The 17,437-nt window shown below is 34.1% G+C and overlaps 2 protein-coding genes across 2 annotated transcripts; one reads left to right on the forward strand and one right to left on the reverse strand.

Moving 5' to 3' along the window:
• The first annotated feature begins 4,507 nt into the window (after window positions 1–4,507).
• Window positions 4,508–9,614, forward strand: LOC142613813 (uncharacterized). The gene is made up of 5 exons (XM_075786324.1): window positions 4,508–5,010; window positions 5,753–5,903; window positions 7,918–8,138; window positions 8,392–8,565; window positions 9,150–9,614. Exons 1-5 carry the CDS (start codon window positions 4,798–4,800, stop codon window positions 9,234–9,236), a joined length of 846 nt encoding a protein of 281 aa, XP_075642439.1. The 5' UTR covers window positions 4,508–4,797; the 3' UTR covers window positions 9,237–9,614.
• Window positions 9,615–13,086: 3,472 nt separating this feature from the next.
• Window positions 13,087–14,446, reverse strand: LOC142628231 (calmodulin-like protein 3). The gene has a single exon (XM_075802326.1). The coding sequence runs from the start codon at window positions 14,258–14,260 to the stop codon at window positions 13,562–13,564; it is 699 nt and encodes a 232-aa protein (XP_075658441.1). The 5' UTR covers window positions 14,261–14,446; the 3' UTR covers window positions 13,087–13,561.
• Between the last annotated feature and the right edge of the window lie 2,991 nt (window positions 14,447–17,437).

Below are 17,437 nucleotides of genomic sequence, written 5' to 3' on the forward strand. Positions count from 1 at the left end.
CGCTGCCAATCAGTAATTTGCCTTGAAATTAAGCAACTAAGATTAACGTTCATACTCGTACTATTTAACGTACGCAAGCATTTTGATTTCCAAAAAAAAAACAAGAATGGCATATTTTTAGAGGTAGCATGATATGCACCACTATGTTATTCTCCATTATTAGGAAATGGGACTTTGCTTTGGTCCTGAGGTTTTCTTTCACTTTTGGATTTCACTTTCTTGACTTAGAAATCTCTCTCTCTCTCTCTCTCCCTCTCTCTTTGGGTTACTGTCAATTCTGGCACCTACTGAGTTTAAAGATCTTTCCATAGAAGTAGTTTGTAAATTTGCTAGATTTTATCTCCAAAAGCTTTCCTTAATCAAATAAGTTTTGCTATGAGTTGAAAAGAAAAAAAAAATCTTGGTCATATTATCGATTGGTCAAAACTAATAGAAAGATAGTCAAGAGCATATTTGAGTGCAATCCAATCAGTCTCTCTCTAGACAATAAAAGTGTAGATGGACATATATATATTCCCATATCGAATTAGCAGGTTTATCAAAGGTGGGTTTTTCTCTTGAAAGTCTATATATTTTATTTATTTAATAAAGAGAGAAGAAGAGAGGGAGAGTGGGGTTAGGGTATGGAGGGAGGTGCTTGGTGAGAGGTCATTTCATCAACCAACCATAAAACAAAATAAAATTGTATTCTATGATGCTTTGGGTGAAGAAAAGCAATGTGAGAGAGAGAGATCCTATTCTTTTTTCTACACTGTGCATGCAACTTGGACAAGGTCTTGTTGGAAAGGGTTTTTAGTACCCATTGCCCCCACTAAGTGGGTGGGTCCTACCTCTATAGGCCCCCACCACTTCAGAGAGAGAGAGTTTGGAAGTTGGAACACTGACCAGTGAAGCCCACTCAGTGTCATCATATGCAAACAAGATATCCTATTTTTGGAGGTATAAAGTTACCAACCCATATAATTGGTGTAGGAGAAAGCTCTAGAGGTTTTTGATTTTTTTAGAGAGAGAGAGAAAGAGAGAGTTGTGATCAACAACATATACTATGCCCTTACTGAATTGGACCAAGTGATCAGTAGTATCCCTAGGGCCCAAAGAAATCAAGCTGTATATATAGATAATCATAATCATGATCTGATATGATCCATGAACCATCCAAATTATCCAATGTACCTAGCTAGTTCAAAATGAAAAATTGGTTTTGGGCATGCAAAATTTTCAGGTTGACTAAACCAAAAACACAGTGAACCACTTGTGCATGTCAGGTATCTTAATCATGGTTGCTACTATTTATGTTTATGAGATGCCATTGGTGGCTTGGCAGAAAGAATGATATATATCCTCAAGAATATGTGATTGATGTGAAGATGCTTCTTGACTAGTTTCCACCATAGTGTGTGTGAAAGCCAACAACTAAACTGAGTGATTGCAGTTAACCCAATTATCAATTCAACTCAGTGGACAGCATGGGTAGCATCTTTTGGATATGGTCTCTATATAATGTTATTGCTTGTACTTTTGGCCCTTCGCATGAAAAATATAATTAGAGACACAAGCCGAAAGCATATTTTGTGAACCACAATGAATTTAACACTCAACCCATTTACATATATGGATAAGGACTCGCAAAAATGGGTGAAGCGGAACGAACAAAATAATACGACCAAAGATTTAGAAAGACACTATATATTCGAACTTTAAAACCAGTTCTTCATCATTTCTTTTCTTTTCTTTTCTATCAAAAAAAAAAAAAAAAAAAAAAAAGAAAAGGGGGAAATTTTCTTTAGAATTTTGTTAAAACGAACTTACCAAAACATGCATATATTCTTTTCCATGATTTAGCGATTTACCCTATCAAGATCTATTCCTAGATGCGACCCATTCATTATTAGATTTGGATCTAGAGGTGCAAGTGGGGCATGAGACCGTGGAGAATGAAGACATTTTTTTTAATGATTGTATTGTAGCGGGAATATGTATGAAATTCTCAAACTTGTGAGATGCAAAAATAGAGAAAAATACGCAAAAGAAAAGTAATCACATACACACAAGACAATATTTACATGGTTCGACAATTTGCAAGAATTTCACTATTTTTTGGAAAAAATATAGAGTGCGACAGTGCAATTTTTCTCTCTAAAAAATGACATCAAATTCCGGATTGGGTCGGGTCATATTTCAAGTCGTCATAATCCAAATCAAATACAACTAGGCTCCACAAAACTCAACATATTGTTGCATTGAATTCTTAATAGAGTAATGTAAAAAATACAACAAAATTCTTCTTAATGAGTTACAAAGACTTGTAAGTTGTCAAAATTGAGTTGAATTGTTAAATAAAAGAATTGAAAAGAGTAAAAACAAAAACTAATAAATAATGAATTAGAGTATTCTAAATAATAATAATTAAAATTCATTTAACAACAATAATTAATAAATTTATTATAGAAATAGAGAATAGATAATTTACAAGATTTAATCTTAGCAATAATAATTAATATCTTTGTTATACTAAGAAAACATATGTTCAATGAACTTATAATTTATCTTTAATTCTCTTTCTAATACTATGAATAAATTTTTGATAAGGAAGTCACATATACCACAAGATTTATCTCCTACCTAAGATTTATTATCTAAAAGAACTCGTGTTGACTTAAAAAAATCTTCCTTTAGATCATAGGTTATGAAAGATCTCATCAATATTATCATAATGATCAAGATTAAAAAAGATTATTTACAAAGAGGTCTTTGTCAACCTCTTCAACACAAATTTAAATGACCTCCCTAAAAAATATTTTTGGAGCCACCACTGATACTAGACCAACATTACCAAAAGTCCTTTCTCCTCCATGAAAGCATAAGAAGAGTATTATTTTTAAGGTGGGTTTGGGACTAACGATTATAAGCCTCATCACTAATATCTTTCATCAATTAATAGGAATCACTAACACACTTTGAAAGGATATGAAACCGGGGTCATATTCCTTAGACCACTCTTGCCTGAATAAATATATCATCTTTTTCTGTTTAATTCCTGGGCATGGGTAAGATACACCCTTATTTAGGGTCCTTTGAAAATGTGTTGTTTGAAAAATTATACCTAGAAAAAACAGTAGAATTTTTAAAGGCTATACTTTTTATATATAAAAAAAAAATTGTAGTTTAATCTGCCCTCCTAAACAAACATGCCAGAAAGTAGAAAACTCCATGGACGAATCTACACTTATAGTTGGCCTTGGGGGCATTTTGTTGGGCCTGTTTATTTAAGGTCTATATTAGACCGGTTCTATCATTGTTGCCCGGATGGGCCATTTCAAGACCTCACACCCCACCTTTTCACCACATACAAAAGACAAAAGAGCTCTGAACCCAAAAGAATGTAAAGTTGGGTTGGGCCTTGATGTACGTTTTCATTTCCTGCTTGATCTGCCAGTTTGTCTGTCTCGAGCCTCTCTCAAGTTAAGTTGCTATCTATCTTTAAGAGAAAGAGAAAGAGAAAGAGAAAGAGACAAGTACAACACAAACTCAAAAGGCAAAAAAGAGATAAAGATTGCTATAGAACCTATAATAACCATAGATGCCTACGAGAGAGAGGCATTAACATTATAATCCGGACGGTTCTAGAGAGACCTAAAAAGAGTGCATTTTCAACTCTCTTTTTCACTTCTCTATTTTTCTCCGCCACCCTTTCCCATTCGCCAAAGAACTGAAAGAACTGTGTCAACTTTCATGTTCAACGACTATTGATAGGGATTAAATAAAAATTCCACAACTAGAAATTATTAATTAAATACAAACACAAAAACGAACACGACAAGAAAACAAAACACAAAAACCTCAAAGGTATCATCTATCATGTCTCAAAAGACAAGATTCTCAACCAAAAAAAGAAAAAAAAAAAAAAAAAAAAAGGGTAAAATGCCTTTCTTCATATTTTAGTACTTTAACTTTATTTTTGTCTATTTCAGTTATCTAACTTTCAAGTTTATTTAATTAAGATTTTTTCATCAATTTTGTTATACGTTATAGTTAATTTTTTAATTTTATAAACTTTTCTTCAAATTTTATAAATTAAAAAAAAAATTAATGATTAAAAAAAATTTTCAGATTTTTTTTTTAAATTTTAACAAAAGTAAACGAAAATGCCTTAATTAAATAAATTTAAAACTTAAAGAATTGAAATGAACGAAAAGAAAATTAGCAGATTAAAATGAAATCTATAGAAAGTTGGAGGTAAATTTTACATTAAAAAAAAAAAAAAGTCTCACAGACTCAAACAGACAAATAGCCCACTATAAATGTATTTTCCTATCCGAAACCAAACCAAATGAAACACGTCTTTGAAATTGAAGTGAAAGTCTCACGTCTAAAGTTTCTTCCCACTCACGAATCTTGACCACGTGTCAGCTCCTGATTGGCCATCCATTTCCCCGACCCCACGAGTGGTTGGACAGTTGCGCTTTCTCTTTGTTGTTCAGCCATGAATGACAGAGAGCCTAAGCCTACCCTAATTTATATACCATCCATATATTCATCCAAAAAGAAAAAAGAAAAAAAAAGAAAAACTCTCTCTCACACTCTCTAATCTCAAAACTATAAAAGTTATTATTATAATTAACCATTTCTTTAACTTTTTCCAAGCTCTCTTCTTGTAAGTATATTGGGGGAAATAGAAATTGCACAGTAGTATAATTGGGGGGTTGAGGTGAAAAAAAAGAAAAGAGTCGGTGAATGAGAGAGAAGGGGTGGGAGATAGAGAAGAGGGAGAGAGAGTAGAGGAGGAGGTAACGAAACATGTCTGCCATAGTGTGCGGGAAGAGATCCTCCATTTTCGAAGACAATCTCAGCCCACCTGTTTCCAAGAGAATTCGTTGCTCTTCTTCTTCACCTGTTCGCTTCTCTCCGCCCACCACTGCTACTTCTACTCTCTCTTCTTCCTCCTCCTTCGCTGCCTCCTCCGATTTGATCCTCCACCTCACCGCTATTTTTCCTCACATGGACCACAAGGTATTGGATCAGTGTGTTTTCATTTACTCTTTTTTTTTTTTTTTTTTTTTTTTTTTTTTTTTTCATGTGGGGTTTGATGAGAAATGGGAAATACGAATTGGGTATTTTCAGTTTGGATCAAAGTTGTTACCTTTTCTTTGTTTTCAAATATTTTTTGATTGATGGTCATTGTTTTGGGTTTTTCTTATTAGGGTTTGGTTCGATTTGGTATTCTGTTTTATAAATTATGTTACTTGTTATTGAATTTTGACATTTCATGGAAATTGTTTTACTTTTTTTTTGTTTATTTTTAATAATAAGAAATAGTGCTTGGGGAATGGGAATTTCAGTGGATTGAAATTTCTTGCCCCTTTTTTTTTTTAATACTTTTTTTAATATGTGCCAATTAGCTCTAGCTCAAATGAAATTTCCTTCAATTATAATATAATGAAATGTTGCCAATAGTTGATTCTGTAAATCTTTACTTTATTTTGTTCCTAATATGTTGGTTTTAATTTTGGATAAATGGACATTTAATTTGCTGAATAATCCTTAAATTCGCACCGGGCTAAGGGAATTGCTATGCCTCAATAATTTATGATAAAAATATGGAAGCCGATAAAAGATTTTAGGATAGTCTTGAGAATGCAGTTAGCTCATTAAACGTGCTTTGGAAATTTGGAGGGTGTGCATTGCAATTTACAACTCTTTATGTAATATGGTGGTAGTTACTAACATTTGTGGAGAACTATGATTATTATAGCTTCTTGAGAGAGCGCTTGAAGAATGTGGTGATGATCTTGATTCGGCTATTAGAAGTTTGAATGAGCTTCGTTTAGGATCTACTGGTGATAACTTGGGCTCTGCTGTGCCCAAATCTGATGCAACACCGGAAGCAAATCTTCAATCACAAGGTATGCTTACGAAATATTTTTGAATCAGTTCTTTGAACTCAATCTTGATGTTTTTGTCTGTTTCTAACTTGCATTGGTTTGACGGATTTGCTTGTTTCTTCTTTGTGCGTGTGTTGGTGGAATATTATTCTTTATGAATTATTTGCATGTGAAGGTTTGCTCTCTGTATGTGAAGTAATGCAAGGTCTAATTGTTTTCCTTTTCTGTAACGTCTTATAAATGGTATGAACATATATTACCATCGATAATATATTAAACTGAATCATGAAAGAATGTTCAGAACAATTTTTAAATATGTATTTTCCTTCCATCAAACACCACCACTATGACCTATATGACCGTAAGAGGGTTATCCTTTATTGGATTGTCTGATCATTGCCTGAGTTTGAGTACCTTATGTTTGCCCCTCTCTCTCTTTCTCTCTCTTCCCCATTTTGTACCTTAGAATTCTGATATATGGCAATAATTCTCACGTGATCTTAATTATTAGTTCTGATTTGTTGATCCCTTAATAATTTTAATTCAATCTTTATCTGCTCTGTTTTTTCCCCCCATTTCTGTGTTCTCTGTCTCCCCTTTTATCTTTTCTTTTTGATAAGTAAAAAAGAGAGAGGATAATGTTACTCCCCTTTTATCTAATGACATATCGGCACATGGGCTTCTCACATGCCTTTTTTGTTGATAATGTGATTACTCATGGCAGATTAAACTTGAATATAGGTGTATTAAATCTCTGGGAGAGTTTAGCAGTCCTGTAACTTTGGTTGGTCGGTCAATGTGAAGACATTGTCTCCTCCATTGTATTGATGAGCCACTTTCTTCATTCAAATTTACAAATAGTGCACCTGGGTTTAGGAATTAGACTACATTTGACTTATCTTTATAGTTTTTAGTGTATACTTTGCTTTGGACCTTGAAACATTGCTTGAGTGCTTTTTGGAGGAAGAAAATGTGTATGTTTGTTGACTGCTAACAAATAGAGATATATCAAAAAGAGAGTTGGTACTTGAGACATGGCCAAGGCTACCTTTTAAGAGAGAGAGTCCATAATGTTGCCGTCAGCTGCCACATCCCAGTTCAGGAATTTTAATCCAATTCAGAGTTCAAACCTTGACTTTGATCAAAATTTTATTTCCATAAAAAGTAAAGTTTTAGGCTAAAACATTAGGTAATTTAAGGGCACATGATGGTAATGGTAAGACTTGTTTATCTGTACTGACAATGGAAACCATCTTTTCATCTCTACAAGTTGCAAAGCTGCTTCTTGACTTTGACTTGATCCATTAGCATGTGGAAAGGAATCATCTGAAGGGAATCCATTAACAATACTGAATCAAGTTGGAGCCAAGAACACGTCAAGGGAATTGGTATGTTAGATGCTAATGGATCAAGCACCTTTTGACCCCCCTGACTGAATCTTATTGGCAATTACGCATTGCTTTAAAGCAGCTTTTGACCCCAACTTGATTCTTCTTACGTAAGGGAATCAACATAGCAAAAAGGTTACGAACACTGATTTTTTGAAAGGATATCCTCATCCATCATCCTTTTGAAAATTTGAACCAAAACTTTGAAGAATCGAGTTTCTTTGAAAATGGATGGTGCTTTTATGAAGTGCTGGATGTTGCAGGTGAAGAGAATAATCAATGCTATTGTTTCAGATTGTATCTGAGATTTTGTAAACTATTAGAGAACAAGTTCAAGCAATTTATGACTGAAAAGGGGAATGTGAAGTCAGGGGGAATTGCTTACATAATTGCTATCTCTTTTTGCTTTGCAACTACTCCTTTTAAAATTTAACAGAATTCAGTGCACTTTGTTTAATGTGCTTTATTGCTGAGTAATTTTTTTAAAAGAATACAAGACAATTGTCATAATTATTGGTGTCAACTATATGCACCCCCCCCCCCCCCCCCCACCCCCCAACCTTTGATTTTCTAAGTTTTGGGCCCTTGCAACCAGTTCTAATTGGTGGTGGACTTCTTCATGGGATGGATGCAATATTTTGTTTCAGGTGTAGTGACAGATAATGGGGAGGTCACACCTGGTGAGGAGCAATCAGCTCCACAGAACCCTCCCATGGATGGTAATGACTGGGTGGAGCTCTTTGTTAGAGAAATGATGAGTTCCTCCAATGTAGATGATGCTAGAGCTCGTGCTTCAAGAGTGCTTGAGGTTTTGGAGAGATCCATCTGTGCACGTGCAAGAACTGAGGCCACCCAAAGCTTTCACCAGGTTGTTTATTTTACTGTCATTTCTGTTACTGTTATTGTGGTTACTACAATGATGCAGAATGTAATCATAAATTCCCATATTGTTCTTTCCTTTTTATTTATTTTTTTCTTTGGTGGATTGGAGAAATGGGGAGAGAAGTGCAGGGGGTGCCAGGGCAGTTTCAGGTGGGGTTAGGGGGTGGACGATTTAAATCTAATAATATCCTGTTTCCTTTTAAGGCTTTGTTTACTTATCGTGGGTTGCTCTATTGTAGGAAAACATGATGCTGAAGGAACAAGTAGAAGCACTTATTCAGGAAAATTCAATTCTCAAGCGAGCAGTGTCTATCCAACATGAACGTCAGAAAGAGTCTGAAGAAAGGAACCAGGAGTTGCAACATCTGAAGCAACTGGTATCCCAGTACCAGGATCAGCTTAGAACATTAGAGGTTTGACTCACAGACCCCATAATTTCTTGACTCTGTATATGATCTCATGTTCCATGTCAGCAGCAGAGTGTTCTGAGGCTATGCTGTTTGGCATTTGAAAGAAAATGTTAATAAAAATTGTGCATTTATGCTCTGTTAATTTCAACAATGATGTTTTCTAAAAAATAAGTCATTTTCTAAGAAGCATTTTCTATAAATCTATCTCATTTTCTAATGTTTGATAACAACTTTAAATGAGTTGAAAAAAAATATCTTATTTAACTTACTGTGAGATAGAGTTGTTTTCCAAAAATATTTAATGGAAAACAATCTCTAAAAATAAACCATACTTTTTATGTTGACCAAAAATAGTTTTCCTTTGACTCATCTTTTTTTATGCTACCAAAGACTGGAAAATAAGGAAAACTATTTTTACACAAGGTTTTCCATCGAAACAAACGGAGCGTTAGTCTTCTGTGCATAGTCATTTTGATTGGATCTTTGCTTCTTTACAGTCATTGCATGATTGAACTATATTCCTACTGTTGTTTTCTATATTTTTTTTAGTCTGATGATTATTGTTTGATTTTGTGATGCACTACCAGGTGAACAATTATGCATTGACAATGCATCTAAAACAGGCTCAGCAAAGCAACTCCATCCCAGGGCGCTTCCACCCTGATGTCTTCTAGTGGTTCTTGGATATGTTAATTTGGTCTGGTGGGTGGTTACTATTTGAGTGTGCTTTCAACTGCTGTGAAAAAGGTGGTGCGATTGATCTGTAGGCACTACAAATGGTATGTGATGTCCCAATTGCTTTGTGGGGGGTTTGCCCTCTTATAGTCAAATGGTAGGCAGTGATGGAAGACGCATTTACTTTCATTTGAATACATCATTAAGGGTTACTTCTCTTTATTGTTTGTATCCTCGATTTGAATTGAAATCGTTACACATCATAGATGTTGGTAGCTATATGCGTTAAGAGATCAAATAAATATGTTGTAGCACTATACCTTGATAAAAAGATTAGTGGTGCTTAAAGTATCTCTAATATTTTTCTCTCTGGTTCACACTTCTGGTTCGTCTGTTGGTAAAGTAATGCTATTGTGAGAAGCTTTTTCCGCATAGAACGTTCTCAAACCCTTTCTCCAACCTTGATTTTGAATACAGATTAATTATATGACAAATGTTATACTGAATTGTTTTTTTAATATGAAAGTGTAAAAATACCTGCTAGTCGATACAAAATACGAGAATACATGGCCTTTAAACACTCATCCTTAAAATGTGACTTCAAGTAAAATCCCATCTTGAAGATGGGATGTCATGTTGGCAATTTCACATGGCGGTGTCACACTGTGGAGTTTGTCCGTTAAGGCAAGGTGAAATCACATCTTAAATGATACTATTTGCCAATGGGGGCTTGGCTTAGTTGGAAAGATTCGGGCATTTTATCTAACACACCTAAGTTCGAGTCCCGCTGTCAGGAGGAGTCCATTGGTGGGCATTCACACGAGTTGGCCCAAGGGCTTTAACTCTAGTGCCCTGCCAGGGGCTAGCGTAACTTAGCGAACTCTTTTTTTTTTTTAACCAAAAAAAAAAAAAAAGATACTATTTCAAAATAAAATAGAAAGAGGGTTTGCTTTGTTTTGTTGTGTGTTGGATACATCCATAGTTAAGGTGAGAGACTTGAACATTGAAAATACTAGAAGGTGCTAACTAGTTGAGTTACAAGTTCTTAGTCTATTTCAAATATTTAAAACAAGAAAGTGAGATTTCATTTATCCAAAACTAAATGGTTGTATGCTTGTATTCCTAGGAGCGTCTAAGTGGGAGTTCAAAGACCCGCATCTTCAAAATGCAATTTTAAGTAATATGAGTTTGAGTTGTCAAGAATCTTATAGTTAAATTGTTAACTCATGGTATTTTTAATTGAAACGTTCATAGTTTAAATCTTTTATTTCTCACTGTGATTATAGAATTATTAAAAAAGAAAAAAAAATAATATGGGTTAACCCATATTATTTTTAACCATTGAAAAGTGAACATCATAAAACCGCAAGTTAAAACGCGGTGAAAATTCATCTTGAACATAAACCAAAAGAGGAGATAGAAACTTAGAATCACTGGATAACCCTCGAATCCATGTTCATTTTAGTAAGTTGTCAAATACAGATAGAATTGATTGCATACACTGGAGTACATAATCATTGTGATGAGAGATTCTAAACACAAGGCCCCATTATTCCAATTAAGCTAATGGTTTGTTTGGATGGAGGGGGGAAGGAGGGGGAGTAGAGAGGAATAGAGTAGTATTGGCTAAAATAAGTTAATTTTGTGCTAAATTTACTCTACTTTACTCAACTCCCCCTCCTTTTTCCTCAATCCAAACGGACCATAAATGTTCCGGTTCTTTTCTTTTGGGATCTAGTGCACACCCAAAGAGCACGCCTGCCAATTCTGTAATTGGAATTGTTAGGAATTCTCTTTACGCACATGCAAGGTTCTTCTTTGCACTTTTCTCTGATTACTTCCTTAGGGAGGGAATGACTTTAGGATAGCATAATTTAGCTATGCTTGGATATAGAAACAGATAATTCTGCTTGATGCAATGAATCAAATTGTTCATGTCTTTACGAATAATCATGGTTCTTTGCACCATATGTATTAATGATTGGATTGACTGAAAAAGATTAGCAAGGTTTGGGCATGCAGGGACCCATTTTATGGACAAAAAGCAAAATGTTATGTTTATTTGGAATTTATACTTTTGCTTGCATTTCTTTTCATATCCTTAATTTTGACATGGTTTTTTACATGACTGTTATTTATTTATTTTATTGAAATCAGTAAATATTTATAAAATGTTTATTTAGTTAACTACTAATCTAAAAGTATATTTACGTAGAATATTATGCTTTTTAAAATCAATTATTATTCTTATTGTTTCTAAAATAAAATCCATAAAAATTAATATTCACCACAAAACAAAGATCTCATTAATTTCCAAACAAATTGAAAGAGCATCTTTAGAGCATCCACATCAGTGGATGTATAATATTCTAAAATACAAAAATCCCTTCATTTTACACATTTTGGCAACAAAAAAAAAAAAAACCCATATCAATGGATGTAAAATTGTGTATAAATATACAAATGCTACAGTAACTGTGTATATATGCACAGTTACTGCAGCTCGTGTATTTGATATTTTATTTTTTTTCTCTCTCCTACCTCTGACTCTCATCTCAACTCTCTCTTTCTCATTCCATCACAACTCTCTCTTTCTCTCATCTCAACTCTGCAAAGTCGATTAGCTTCTCCTTCTTCCTCAAAATCTCAGGCTTCGAAGACGAAGACGACGATAGCTCAACGGAGATCTTGCGCGCCACGAACTGAGTTTGATCAGCGAGTTTGGGCAGCAAGTGAGTTGGGAACGCCAATCAACCTCTCCGATCCAACAATCCGTTTGGAAACGGAGACGGTGACGGAGAATTGATTGGACGAGAGCAATCCACGGCTGGGTGTGGGTGATTTTGTTTTGCGTCGATCCGCGTTGAGATTCGCGGTCGGCTGGGTGTAGGTACCCAAGGGCTCGATCCGCGTCGAGAATCCGTAGTTGAGCTTCGAGTTCTGCGTCGAGAAGATGGTGGCTGGCTGGGTGTGGGTGATTTTGTTCTATTTGATTGTTGATGGTGGCTGGGTGTGGGTGTTTTTGGGTTTGTGTTGGGTCTATAGCTCGACAGAGAAGACGGTGGCTGGCGGCTGGGTGTGGGTGATTTTAGATTTGTGTTGGGTATGTAGCTCGACGGAGAAGACGGTGGCTGGCGGCTGGGTGTGCGTGATTTTAGATTTGTGTTGGGTATGTAGCTCGACGGAGAAGACGGTAGCTCGACGGAGAAGACGGTAGCTCGACAGAGAAGAAGGTGATTGGGTGTGGATGATTTTGGATTTGTGTTGGGTCTATGAGAGGGTTCTAGAGAGGAGAGGGACAGAAATAATAAAAAATGTAAAAAGAATGAATATTTTATTGAATAAATGTGTAGAATAGATAAACTGATGTGGGTATATTGTAAAAGTGGATGTGTAAAATTGAAAAAGTAGGTTTTTTCTTGCAAAATAGACAAAAAATTTGCACGAACTGATGTGATTGCTCTTACATATTTGTTTGTGCCCATATACATATTTTTTGATTGGTCATCAATGTAACAAGTCAAAAGACAACCTTGCCAATGGGTTGTTTAGTTTCGAGTAATACCTTGTCAATAAATATAGATGCACACCAAAATTAGAATAATTTTCACACTTATCCAAGTTGGCAAGTTGTTAATAATGAATATTAAAGTAGCGTCAATAATGAGCTCATATGAAAATTAATAATAACGCGCGCATATATATATTAATTCACACACTCTTATACCCACATAAAAAATGAATTGAAATCATTACTAAGCACTAACTTTGAATACTCTAAACATTGATTTCAGTTTTTTTTTGTCGTTGTTGTTGTTGTGTGGGTAAGAGTGTGTGAATTAGTGAGCATATTATAAAATCGGCTTTGAATAATAGCCAATTTTGTAGTATTGAGTCTATTGACCAAACAGCTTACCAAGAGTCAAATATCATATGTACATAGGACAAACAGGGGCCACAGATCCGGACTAGGCCTCAAAAACCAAACAAAAGGGAAAAAAGAAATTACATACTCGAAGCTCTAATTCTAAATAGTAAATACACAGACTTTCTTTTCCATGTGAGGTTGATCAATGAACTTCTTATATAGAAATTGTTCGAAGGATGAAGTGAAACACCTAGCTACTTCGTTGTACTACCAATAATATATGCTTTCATAGTCTGTTGCTCGAGGAGGAGTCTTGTTAGCTAGAACTTTGAAGCATAGAATAGGATATATATGTAGTGAAGAATACTGTTCCATTGTTGTTTTTACTCTTTCTGCTAATTATATTTATGTGTGTGCATGTGTAATGAGAGAGATCGAGAGCTTACTTAAAGAGAATTAGGTGCGAAAGAGAAGGGTTCCTCCACCTTTCATCATGCTCTTAAACTCAACAAAATTAACCATACCATCCCCATCCATATCCACTTTCCTTATCATCTCGTTGCAATCCTCAATCTTCTTTCCTTCCTTTAACCCCAAAGAGCACAAAACCGAGCCCAACTCCTCCACACTAATTAACCCATCTTTATCTTTATCAAACACATCAAAAGCCTCTTTCAGATCCTCCTCTGCACCTTCCTTTCCTACACCTTCTTTCCCATCTCCTTCGCTCGCTCCCTCTTGACCAACCATGGCTTCACACAGCACACAAAACTCATCAAACTCAATCAACCCGTCTCCATTAGCATCCACTTTCAAAACCATTTCTTCAACCTCTTTCTCTGTCACAAATATCCTGATGTTCTTCAATGACTCTCTCAGCTCTTGCTTTGTTATGAATCCATCACCGTTCTTGTCAAAGGTGGCAAAGACTTTCTTGAGCTCAGCCTTATTGTGGGAAGTCTTCTCTTTGTGAGAAACTTGTTGGGGTGTGTGAGAAATAGCTGAAGAAGAAGAAGAAGAAGAAGAAGAAGATTTCTTGGGTGAAAAATATTGTTGCAACCATGCAAGAAACTTCTTGCTAGGAAAATGAAAGAATATATTTAAGAAGCCAGCAAGAAATAGAACTGCTAATAACAGCACCGTAATTAGCTCCATTTCTGCTCCCAAATACAATCAAAGAAGAAACTCAGAAAAGGTTAAGGATGAAGAGGAAGGGTGAAAAATATCATAGATAAGTTTGTTTGTTATGACTTTGTTCTGTTGTGTTGAAAAAGCTTGGTTGAGTATTGAAGTGAAGACGCGGTATTTGGTGGTACCTTCTGATCCCCACAAACCGCGTGAACCGTAATGACTGTAAAGTTAACACATATATAAATATGTTTTGGTGACGCATGGTTACATTAATGAAATGTCGTATCGTTGGATTAAACAAAGACAATTGACAATTCTATCTGTACAATAGTACAGAGAATACTCCACTCTAATTAAATTGTATGGAATAAAAAAAATGGAAGGTTCATAATTAAATAATGAGTTTGGCTAAATTCATTTGCTTAAAGGTAGATAAAAGTGGCTTTAAGTTAATTTTTTTGTTAACGAATATTTTTATTTAAAATTATTTTTATCTCACATAAAAAAAGAAGAAGCTAACCAAACACATGTTTGGATTTATTTTTTTACCATAGTTTGTCATTTTATTTGTTTATGTACACTTTTTTAAAACTTTATTTTTCTTCAAATAAAACTATAATTTTATCTATTTTTAATAGGTCAATAAAAAATTAATATATATATGCATTTTTAAAAAATAATAAAAGTTGCAGTAATTCAAATACACTAAAGTTGATTTTTGCCCTAATTTAATCAAGATGCTCCAAAATGGCAAAATGTATTTATCACAAAAATCACACGCGACTATTAGAAAAATGATACTATTAATGAAAATCTTAAGGGCACATGTTAAAAATGATTAAATACTTAATTATGAGTTATATTATATATATATATATATATTTTTAAATTACTTGTTAATGATTTATTGGCCAATACATAAGAACTTATTGTAGTTATGTGTATTTTATTTTAGATATTTGCATACAATTTCACTTTTTTTGTTGTTGATAGCGTACAATTTCACTTTATTTTTTTAAAAAAATGTATTAAAATATTATTTAATATAGGCCGTCCATTAAAAAGAGCCTTAGAAAAAAAGAAATATTTGAATTGATAAAAAACATAAAGTGCCCAATTGGGTACCTTACATACATATGTGAAATTGTAATTTCCAACAAAAATTGTTTTGGGTCATCTTGTGGCGTGTGTAATGGAGGATCTTAGTTGCATGATACATTCATGCACTCATTGTTTGACATCATACTTGTAATACTTCGTGTCCTTGTGGAAGGAACAAAATGATGTTTATATTTCACCGTCCCACCATTGCACCATGTTAAACCCAACCAAGTAGCACTTTTACGACAACCCCACATACTTCATTTATGATTCCAAATGAAAAATGTTGAGCCATTCATAGCCCTTGGATCTTTCTATAAAAAAAATTCGTGGAGAATGAGATAGTGGTCGATGACTTTATGTGGACCAAAAACTTTAAAGTTGGGTGAGGAGGAGATTATGGATTTCTACTTTTCTAGGCCTTCCATTCCATATCCATAGAGAGCTACGGACTTAATTTGATTGAGCCTTGATATGAAAACTTATTAAACAATAACATTTAAATTCAGAGAAATCCTGGAATTAAAAATGGGCAATCTTAAGCTAAATTTTATTTTTCTTTAGAGTAATTTTTAGGTAATCCTGGAGTATGGAGAATGATACGCTCTTCTCTCATATTCATGGTGAGGTCTACTCATTAAATTTATGGTGGAATCCAAGATAAATGTGAGAGAAAAGAATACCATTTTTTTGTGCACCAAGACACCTCAGAATTTTCCTTTCACGAAAAAAATAAGGGTTTAGCAGAAAGCGAGAACAAAAGAATGATAGGCGCAGAGACTCAATGGAAACTATCCTAACAAGTAGAGATATTTTTTTGGGAATATGGAAATTTTCAATACTTTAATTTTAAAAAGTAAAAGTGGTGTGTATGCTTTTATTGATGTAATAACATAGTCCTGAGTGTAATTGCCTAGGAAAGTTTCATAACAAACGACAATAAAGAATGGGAAACATTTTGTTCGTGGTTGTTTTTTATTGGGACAAAGTTTAGTTACAAAATTAATAGTAACTTTAGACTACAACTTTACTTAATATCTTTTTATTAGGGGTGAATTTTGACAAATTCACCATTGGATTACATAATCTTCTTATATCCTCTATACTTGTAAAATTTCAAAAAAAATTAAAAATCAATAATTATGTCATTAATAAATTTTTAAATTGCAAATTTTTGTAATTTAAAATTATAAATAAAATGTAAGCTTATAGATCATATGGTAAATAACATCCAATTGACACAAAATTTAACATGTGTATTAAGAGCGTAAAGAACATGTAATTTAATGGTTAAATTTTCAAAATATGTAGTAATATTTATTATATTGAGTAAGCTTGTAACCTTAAGTTATAACAAATTTTATACTTCTTATTGGACTTCCCTATAATTGGAGCAAGAAAAATTCTTGCTAAAGTGCACCTGAGTTAATTTCACAGCATCGGATGCCTAGCTTTTGGCCACAACATCATGGAAAATGCCCATGAGAATCTGAATCTTTCTGTTTCACTCACTTGTGTGTCCTTCACAACTCCTTCATTTTAGAAATTGCAAGATTTATTAGTGCCATAAGAATACAGACTCTTTTGCTAATCAGCTAGAGCCGTAAGAATAAAATCTGTTTGAAAAAAAAACACGTCAAGAAAAGAGAATGATGCCATTTTTCATCTTTAATTTTAGAACGTTAAAGTTAAGGCTGCTCATTGAGGGAGTGCCAGATCTTTTTCTAATTTGTATGGGCAAGGGCCCAAAGAAAAAAATTCATGCAGAAGACAAGCTTTAAAAAAAAGAAGGTAGAGACCAGTGGTACAAATTCCTAACTATAGTGTATCATAGCAATCCACATCTATTTAAGAACAAATAGTAAACAAGTCAACAAGGCACAACGTGGAGGTTCTACTTTAAAAGGGTTCAGTCATAGGTCGATTTTAAGATGTTAATCCCAACCAAATCATATGTGAGTACTCATTAATCATTGATCCCTAATCCTTGGTATTAGTTACTAATTTTATTAATTTTTTTAAGGTAAATAGTGGGAGGGAGGGGGAGGTGGGGCGGTTTGAACCATATACATGGAACATTGTAGTATTTACCAAACCTTA

Source organism: Castanea sativa, chromosome 1 (assembly GCF_040712315.1).
Source record: "Castanea sativa cultivar Marrone di Chiusa Pesio chromosome 1, ASM4071231v1".
NCBI lineage: Eukaryota > Viridiplantae > Streptophyta > Magnoliopsida > Fagales > Fagaceae > Castanea > Castanea sativa.

Coding starts and splice junctions, on each gene's coding strand:
- LOC142613813 (XM_075786324.1), top strand. CDS start 4,798: ATGTCTGCCATAGTGTGCGGGAAGAGATCCTCCATTTTCGAAGACAAT. Junction 5,904..7,917: donor AGCAAATCTTCAATCACAAG/GTATGCTTACGA, acceptor ATTTTGTTTCAG/GTGTAGTGACAGATAATGGG. Junction 8,139..8,391: donor CCACCCAAAGCTTTCACCAG/GTTGTTTATTTT, acceptor GCTCTATTGTAG/GAAAACATGATGCTGAAGGA.
- LOC142628231 (XM_075802326.1), bottom strand. CDS start 14,260: ATGGAGCTAATTACGGTGCTGTTATTAGCAGTTCTATTTCTTGCTGGC.